The sequence below is a fragment of the Penaeus japonicus genome, unplaced genomic scaffold, assembly GCF_977035675.1.
Source record: "Penaeus japonicus unplaced genomic scaffold, GWHDUDI00000001_assembly GWHDUDI00000013, whole genome shotgun sequence".
Lineage (NCBI taxonomy): Eukaryota > Metazoa > Arthropoda > Malacostraca > Decapoda > Penaeidae > Penaeus > Penaeus japonicus.
In genome coordinates, this window is record NW_028234415.1 from 5616563 (window position 1) to 5626562 (window position 10000).

At 33.5% G+C, this 10000-nt stretch overlaps 1 protein-coding gene across 1 annotated transcript in view; it reads left to right on the forward strand.

Annotated features, from left to right (window-relative positions):
- Positions 1–8123, forward strand: part of LOC122266042 (GTPase regulator associated with FAK) — a gene marked incomplete at its 5' end in the record, with an annotated part of 65067 nt that extends 56944 nt beyond the window's left edge. Inside the window, 7 exons of the mRNA XM_086542885.1 lie at positions 321–435; positions 733–767; positions 2958–3058; positions 4306–4378; positions 6420–6524; positions 6754–6833; positions 7331–8123. Coding sequence (XP_086399011.1) covers positions 321–435; positions 733–767; positions 2958–3058; positions 4306–4378; positions 6420–6524; positions 6754–6833; positions 7331–7464 — 643 coding nt within the window. The remainder of the gene's footprint in view (positions 1–320; positions 436–732; positions 768–2957; positions 3059–4305; positions 4379–6419; positions 6525–6753; positions 6834–7330) is intronic.
- Positions 8124–10000: the final 1877 nt, after the last annotated feature.

Consider the following 10000-nt stretch of genomic DNA (forward strand, 5'->3'; position numbering starts at 1 on the left):
ATGGTAAATTAGAAAGTTTGAAAAGAGAATGTTAAAAGATATATTAACACCCACAAAATAACATGGGCCACCTGCAAACCCCTTCCAATACCAGTATCGCCAAATGAGATGTAGGGTTCTATCATGACGACAGCGTTTGTGATGGAGACAAGTGGGAACCCTAAAGTGGTGGCTGCTTCTGTCAAGTTATGGCTGCACTCATAGATGTGAAAAATGTAGTTCAATTTGTGTTAAGAATAGAATAAAGAGAAATATAGCTGTCCATTATTGAAGTTTTCACTCTATTAGTGCAGTTTGATGTTGTAAAATACTGTTCATAGGATGTACAAGATAGCGGAGTCGGATGCAATAGTTCATCGATACCATATTCTGTGCACTTATAACTTTTACAACAACTGCTTGACTGCTGTTGCATGGCTTTATATTAATATTGTAGTAATGCTTTGACTGTTTTGTTTGTGTGTTCTTTTTTTTTTGTAAAAACTAATGTCTATATTATTTTATGTTATTCTAACCAAGAACTTCATTAATATCTCTTAGGTTGATTCTTAATTTTAATAACTTGATTTTTAGATTGATTTTTCAAGATGAATCTAAAATAGTTTAACTGACCATTACTACAAAAAAGGGAAAGGTAATCCTGTCTGCAGTAAAGAATCTTTAGATCAAAATAATCCTATTTGATGCCTTTTTTAAAGACTCATTTAACCTCAGACTGAATTAATCTTTCAGGAGGAAAAGGTAAACATGCCCTTGAAAGTGTCTCTGTTAGTAAATGCATAAACTATATTATTGCTCATACCTATTATCAAATGGTTCATAGAAGTATTATCTGTAAATAGCCAGGATGAATTACTTAAAGTATGATGTTTTACCAGGTAACTTGAGAAGGGTCACATATTTTGTTCATGAAGTACTAATAACACAACTGCTTGAATACTTGAGTACTTTGAAATTAATTTGAGGATCATATCTTATAAGAGTAGAACAACTCTCGCATTAATGCAAGGGACGAAGAGGAGTTATCGAAATATATCAGATTGCAAGTTAGATTTACATAAGGTCAAGAGCAACGGTTGCCACGCTTTTTGGTAATTGACCCAAGAAAATACAAATATTTATTTTTGCTTTGTCGTCCATTATCTTTGCTTGAAGAAGGCATTTCTACGCAGATAAACTTTTTTCATTGCTGACGTGTGACATCCTTGATTTTACCTTTCTCGTTCAAAGATTTATTTTAGAAAAGAAGGTGCCAAATGCTGCGACACAACAATGAAATATTTGTCCCAATAAGGACGAATTAAAACCTGTCACAAGGATAGCGTGTTCCACTTTTCTTGTTCGTTATTTTCAATTTGTTGCTATGTTTATAATTGTGTGCAATTTTTGTTGGCCTGCCTTAAAGTGTGTACTCTTTACAGCGGTAAAGCTTATATAAACGATATTTTATTTGATAAGCATTCACACATGAGTCAGTACAGGGTGCTTCATAATTTATTGGTATGTTTCTGTAAATTCTGTACCTAATTTACTGGATGGAGTGAGTAAAGCAAACAAAAACCAAGTACAGGTACACCACTGATATTTGGCAATGTATGATTGGTCCATGATGGTCCCAGGTGGTTGCATAATGAGGGTGTCAAAGCAGTATTCTAGAATGGATAATCCTGTACAAAGGGTGTCAGAACATTTGGTTTTGTACCTATATTTGTAGACTTTTCATAGATTGTTTGCCTCAGAAGTAAGTATAAATATTTTTACTATGTATGTCACTTTGTCCAATTAAATGTATGCTTTGGCTTTGAGTCTTGGTATTCGCATTGTAATTAAAGTTTGGGTATTATTGTTGTGTTGCATTTTAATAGAAGGTCCCCAAATTGCATGTTTTGAATTCTATATTTATGCACAAGATTCCATTCTGAATTATTCTTCAATAAAAAAAAAAACATAATGGCTTCCACAGTATACCTTTATCTTTACCCTTTTCTCAATTCTCACTTTCATTTAGTTCTTCAAAGGTGTTTGGTCCACTTGCCTTTTTTATAGAGATATCCTCAACTGAATTCCATCTCATATTTTTCCCACACAAGCTTCCATTTCATATCTTTTTCGTCCACACAATGCTTTTCCATTCCATTTGATATCCTTTTCGTCACACATGGCTTTCCATTTCATATCATTTTTTCGTCACACATTCTTTCTTTTTCCTTTCAAGAGTAGAACAACTCTTATTATGCAAGGGAGAAGGAGTTATAGAAATAATGTTGCAAGTTAGATTTTATTGAAAGAGCAAGTGCATTTTTGGTAATTGACCAAGAAAATACAAATATTTATTTTTCTTTGTCTCATTATCTTTGTGAAGAGGCATTTCTACTGATAAACTTTTTTCATTGCTGATGTGACATCCTTGTTTACTTCTCTTCAAAGATTCTTTTAAAAGAATGTGCAAATGCTGGAACAACAATGAAATATTTGTCAATAAGGAGAATAAACTTCACAAGGATAGTTGTTCACTTTTCTGTTCGTTATTTTCAATTTTTTATTTTAATTGTGTGCAATTTGGCCTCTTAAATGTGACTCTTTAGGTGGTAAAGCTTATATAAACATATTTATTTGATAATGCATTCACCATGAGTCAGTACATGGTGCTTCATAATTTATTGTATGTTTTCCTACAATTTTAGAGTAGTTCTTTAGTACATTTCTTATGTAGCTGTAAATTCTGTACCAAATTTACTGGATGGAGTGAGTAAAGCAACAAAACCAAGTACAGGTACACCACTGATTTTTGGCAATGTATGGTGCAGCTCCATTGATTTTGTGCAATTTCTAGCCTATTTTGTTTATACATACACCCTTAGATATAGCCTTCATGCAAAGTGTCAGTAGTGGTCCATGATGGTCCAGGTGGTTCATAATGAGGGTGTCAAAGAAGTATTCTTCAATTTTTGTTCCAGCAGAATGGATAATCCAGTACAAAGGGTGTCGGAAAATTGGTTTTGTACCTATATTTGTAGACTTGCTCTAACATTAAAATTCATAGTTGTTTGCCTCAGAAGTAAGTATGAATATTTTTACTATGTATGTCTTTGTCCAATTAAATGTATGCTTTGGCTTTGAGCTTGGTATTCGCATTGTTTATGTAAAGTTTGGGTATTTTGTGTGTTGCATGTTAATAGAAGTCCCTAATTTGCATGTTTTGATTCTAGCTGCATCTCTTTATAGATTTAATGAATATTTTAATTTATGTAATTGTATAGATGCCTATATTTATGCACAAGATCCATTCTGAATTATTTCATCTTGCACATAGCTGCAATCATCTACCTTGCTTCATAAAAAAAAACATAATGCTTCCACAGTATACCTTTTATCTTACCTTTTCTACCACTACATTTTCAGATCAGTCATTCTTAAAAATCTCCCCCCATCCCCTATTTATATAACTAAGCTTCACTTTACAACCAGGCACACTTTCTTTTGTTCTTCAAAGTGTTTGGTCACTTGCCTTTGTTTATGAGATATCCTCAGTCTACTTTTCCAACTATGTCTCTTTCATACTTGTTTCATAACCCTATCCACTTAACTTACTGAATTCCATCTCATATTTTTCCACACATGCTTTCCATTTCATATCTTTTCGTCACACATGCTTTCCATTTCATATCTTTTCGTCACACATGCTATCCATTTGATATCTTTTCGTCACACATGCTTTCCATTTCATATCTTTTCGTCACACATTCTTTCTTTTTCCTTTCTTTACAAAATATTATCATGTCACCCTAGTCATTCATTAGTCCTGTTCTCTATTCTCTGTTGGAAGGGCACTTTTCAAGTCTTCTAATTTTGTCTTAAACTGATGTAGTGTCTTATATTTGAAATCTTTCACCTTTTGCCGTATAATACAAGATAGAATGATAAATAAGTAAGAGAAATATTGTTTTTATCAGTTAATGATAAAGCAAGAGTATTTGATTTTAATGTGATGATTCCTTTTGTTTTTTTTAACAGAAGTAGCTTTTGACAAAAGGAAGTGTTTGTTTATTTACAATTGATAATATCAAGAAGTCAGATAAAGGAATTTGTTTTGCTTATTTGATTTTGATAAGTTTATTTTTTACTTGTTTGTTTATTCTATAGCATTTTGTATGAATGTTGATATTTATTTTTGTTAAAAGCACCAAAAGGTTGCATGGGTGTTTGTCTTTTTTTTGTGAAAAGATGTACTTTGAGACCCTGCAAAGTGAGCTGTTTGCCAGTTTTTTATATGTAGAGTAGAATGTACCAAATAAATGAAAATAGCTTGGTATGTACCACTTTCAGGTGCGCGACTGGGGACAGCATACCCGCCCACGTACCGGCAACACATGGAAACGTAAGTACACAAAGCAGATCGGTGTTCATGTAGTTAGGAGGAGATAATGAATATACAAATTTAGAATTTTTGAAGTGTGCTTTTATAAGATTTTTTTTTATCATAAAGATTGAATTTTAAACTGCAGAGCCTAATAATCTAGTTTCTCTTGCAAATGGTACATTATGTTAACCATTGGTCCTTGTTAGGTTTGAATATATGTATATTTTTTTCCAAAGTATCCTTGTCTTTGAAGACATTATATGGTTGCCACTGCCAATTTACAATAGCCTGTACATATTGCTGTGCATCCTCGGATATTTGTATTAGTTGAGAAAGGGTGGTGGTATTTTAATTGGCTTTAACAATTCTAAATTTCAAAAACAAAGATTTTGACAGTCATCAAAAGTATTTGCAGAAAAAAATGGACAAATATCAATAATTTCAAAGTAGTGAATATGTAAATGAAATTGATAGAAAACTAATTCAGTGTGAAAACAAAACCTAACTTGGATCTGTTCATGCATAGAAATAACATAGCACACAGCTGCTTTCTTTGGTTAACAGATGGCCTATCTCTCAGATTATGCATGGCATTTACTTGACAAAGTCATATATAATAGAAGTAGAGTATCTTAACTTGTAATAATAATTTGATTTTGTTCTTATGTAAATTACTGTGAACAAATAATCGAGGATGTACTTTATTCGCTAAAGTCAAAGTTTATGAAATGTACATAAACATGTACTTTTATTATTACATATAACAAAATACTAGTAGGTTTTACAGATTTTCCCCCCCTTAATAATGGTATGCTCTCATTCCCCATTATGCCCACTAGTCTGTGCAAGAGACAATCTCTGGAGTACCTCTACTCATCTATGTAAGTGTAGTGACTCGCTCTAGCATGTGGTGGTGCATAGCCTCAATCTTCAACTTAACCCATTGTCTCTTTTGACTTGTATGTGCAACTAGTGACATCCAGTGCATTTCCGAGGTGTTTTAGAGTTCTCTGGAGGGAGGCTGGGTTTTTGCTTTGGATCTGACTGGTTAAGCTGATTTAGTTCAGTTAGCCAGTAATCTATGGTCCCAAGGAGAGACTCTGTTCTTTGGAAAGTAAATACACTCTTTGGTAGTTTGTTTAGTTGAAGTGTACTCTGAAGTCATATTCTTTACTCAGAGCATTTGTGTCTTTATGAGCATTGTCTGAAAATTCTTTAGTGCATTTCAGTGCTTCTTGATGTTCTTTTATGTTTGTATAGTTAGATTGAGGATCAAATAGAGTTGGTAGTCTTGTAAATCTGGACTTGAAGATTTTTCTTTCGTCAGAGGTAATTAGATCAGTCTTCTAATGCCACGAGAAAATAGGTGACTTGGAAGAGCGAATACTCAAGTACAAAAAATGAGTAGTTCATAATCTAGTTACTTTTGAAGTACATCCAAATATCAGTCCGTATCAGAAGCCTTAAGCTAAACTTTCACCTGTTCTTCTCTGCTGGGGCTTTTGCATGAAAGCTTCAGGTTTAATCAATATAAATCTTTCAAATAACTTGATCACTGAAATATGAAAAAAAAAAAAAAAAAAAAAAAAAAAAAAAAATCAGTTGATCCTTTAAAGCCTTATTAAAACTGCCTATGCTATATTTTATTGTATGTGAATGACTTGCTGTTCGCATGCCTCAGAAAGTGAATCTAATTAAGTTTAAGTATTTTATTGGCATTATTAAAAAAGAATTGCATTCACTTGTAGCACATATATAATAAATGTTTATAACAATTAAGAAATTGTCTTGTCAGTTTTTATTTATGCTATTCATTTTTTGTGATCACTGTACAGAACTGCAGTAGTGATTAAAGTGAACACTATTCACCTGTCCTCATAGACAAGGATGAGTGATTGATTTAGCCTATGAAAGTCTGTACTGTATTTTGGTAAAGCTTAATGCTTGTCATCCTTTTTATGGATTATATTATTTATTATATTATTAATCCACATGAGGATTTTTCTTATCTATGTATACATTCTCAAGCAAACATAATAGTTTTTCTCAATGTATACAGGAATTCAATCAGTGGGTCACAGTCAACATCAAGTCTGCTAGCTTCGACCAGCTCCTCTCCACCGCCCTCTGCTACTTCTAATGGGACAGCCAGTTCTCCTCCAAGGTAAAGCATTATGGGAAAGGTCTTTGAGAAAGTAATTGTGATTAGCAGTAAGGTAATGAAGTATGTGAAATTAGTTTTCCATTGCAAAATATATTACTAGCATTCTTTGTGATATGCAGCACTTTCACTTGACTAGTACATTTGAAAAGTGCAGACTGTATAAATGAGGATTGCATGAGTGGGGATGAAAAAGCATGTAGGATAAAACTAATAGCCATTACTCTTCCAGACGTGTGAGAACGCTGTATGCATGTGTAGGAGAAAATGAGTCTGAGCTTTCCTTTGAGCCCAATCAAATCTTATGCAATGGTAAGTATTGCTAATACATATTTACATATAAAGTAATTCACTAAAATGTAGGTTTCTCAGAAAAAAAAGTTTTCATGGCATATAAATAGATACAATTAATATTTATTATGAATGTACAAAATTTTTAATGGACCTCTTAAAATGATAAGTTGTAAAGGTAACAAATGGGCAGATGGATGTAGAATGGGTTATATGAGGTTATGGCTGCCATTTGAACTCAAATACAAAAAATCCAGCCTCAGTATTAAGTATAATGTTCAAGAGAGGATCAGTTCTCGAAGACTGTTATTCACTAATTCCTGTAAACTATTTACTGACACAAAGATGCATAGACTCATTTTCAATAGCTTGATCTAAAGAGAAAGAGAAAAAGCAAGAGAGAAAGAGAGACTAGGAGACTGACTGACTTACCTTTCAATTTTTTTTTTTTTTTTGTCAAATTAATATTGAATTATAAAATGAATTTATTTTATTAGGTTCTTCCTTTTTCCTTGCAGTTCGGCCATCCCGAGAACCAGGCTGGCTCGAAGGAACCCTCAATGGCCGCACTGGTCTTGTTCCTGAAAACTATGTAGAAGCAGTAGATGATAAACCTCCACGGCTTCTATCCCAGAGAAACACAGATGTGTAAATCTAAGAGAAACATTCATAATTTAGTAGATATGAAGTGGATGTATTAACTTAGGCTTCATATCTTTGAAACTGTAGTGTGTCTTATGTTATACCAGGGTGACATAATGCATATTGTTGACCAATAATATGTGTGTATGTGCGTATGCGTGTGCATAAGGTAAAATGCTGTGCTTGCAGTGTTGTACTACCTGCAGGGATAGAGCATTGCCTTTTAGAGAATATACTTTTGGCCTTAGGTACTGCCATAATGAAAGCTCCTTATCATGAGCTGCAGAAGGGAATCTTAAGCCATATCCAGTTCTCAGACTGATTGATATATATTTTTTTTTAGTATAGAACTAGCTCCCAACTCCAGTCAAGTGAGTTACGTGCAGGGAAGAATACAACATGCGTCAAGAGTGTGCTGTGACAGGGTGTGCTTATTCAGATGGACATGAAATCTACGAAGTATGAAAGGTTGCATTGTCAGTTTGATAGTGGACGAATATTACTCCCTTATTTAGCATGTTCAATTGTCACAACTCATTACTGGAGTACCAATATATATTTCATTTATGGTTATTTCTAGAGCCAAAAGGAACTTGTATTTAGTGAAGGAAAACAAAAAATATGGTGATGTTTGTGGAGGGAGCCAGAGGAGCAATATCCATGTATCAGTGATGACCTAGTCTGAACCAAACCTACTTGGAGAATGTATATTTAACATATTTTATATATCACCTCTTTGTACATTTGAATTATTTGTAAATATTGTTTCATTTTAATAGAAACAGTATATGAACATATATTTTTTTTTTCTTCTGTCTACAAGAAAGATTTTTTTTTTTGTCTGTCAGGTTTTTATATGTTTGTTCAACAAATATTGTTTCTTTAAACCTGTGCTGTATCATAAAAAGACAAACATAGATTAGTTTAGTATTCATTCAGATTTTTTTCTGATTTTACCTGCCATGCATGATTCTTTTACATTTCAAAAAAAGTTCAGTAATAATATTGCATATATGGGTAATGATCATTAACCCTTTCCCGACGGGGCACTCGCTACGCGAAGACCCCAATGCCGGGCGATTGCAATATTGCATTAAAATCGTCATACTGGCTTGACGCCCCGGCATCGGGAGTTTGGCTGTGTCACACGGGTGTGACGCACCGTCGTCATAGGGTTAAGACTAGGATTTGTAAGCAGCTAGTCAAGTGCAGTTCAATTTTTAAAAAGCAGACAGGGATATCAAAGCAGAATAAGTTTACAGAGCTTGTATTGGGGCTTGAAACTAAATTCATTTCTTGATGTCCAGAATAAAAATCAGCCACATGTGATATAATTCTCATTCAGTATATACACCTCATTTAAAAACAAATTTTCCTTTGAAAGCAGTGCCTTTTTGCATAGTATCCTTAAAAGGTTAGCCATCCAATATATCATTGATGATTCAATGAGCATTGTGGAAATAATCAGAAAGGACTGATGGCAGCATTCAGATGGAAAAGATGGAAATCTAATATGTACAAAATATTTTCCTTGCATTCAAGTCATCAACTCATTTCTGGTCAAGTGTTGAAAGAAATTCCATTTCTGCCATATCTTCTACTTTGTAAAGGAAAGATTTGAAGCTAAATAAGAGCAACTGAATAAGACACTGATGAATTTAGAATCAAAAGTTTGGTGGTGTTGATGCATTAAAATGAAGCATCGGCATCAGATACAGTGGAATAGATAGTGTAAATAAAAGGTTATTCAGTCCGTCCCCTTTTATTTATCTCCAGCTGCATAACCTGAATTTCCTGAGGAACACTTTTGCACAAATAAATTACTTCCATACTCGGAGTCGTTTTATGGCTTTGGTCAATGGCTGTGTAAATTTTTAGAGAAAATCATGAGCTTTCCAAAAAAGAAAACAGGGGAGGAATCATCACATTCATGAAGGCTCATGGTTGTGGCATCTTATTTTAGAGTTTTATTACTACCACTACAAGGACATCAGGGTTATACTTAGCTTTAAGCCCCAACAGTCGTCTAATGATCTTTACATGTTATCAACCTTGTCCACATAAAAATGTAATCTTTCCCCAGAGATTTGCAATGTCCTTGATCATTAACTAATCTAGGAAGTGCCTCATTTGTACATGGCAAATGGAGAAAAGTAAAACAAAGTGATCTGTAAATTCACGTTTCCATTCAAGATTCTTTTCCTTTTTTGTGCGATTTTGATAACATGCCCCATGATATCCTTAGATTTAGATAGACGGCATACTGTTCTTTCTCATGATATTGATATCAAATAGTGATACTACTGGAAACATTCAGCATTAGTAAATGTTTTTATTCTGTAATCAGTCAAAATCCTGAAAAACATAGTGAAGGTAGTAGATGCAGGACCAAAGGATATTTGGTTGCTGTTTACAAATGTCTGAGGTGTATTTACATAGTTACATTTTTATTATCATTATTTGAGTGTTTGTGTAACAATTGGGGACACTTTTCATTGGATTTGGATATAGAAGAAAGGAATGAAGGAAAATAATCTTATTCCAAA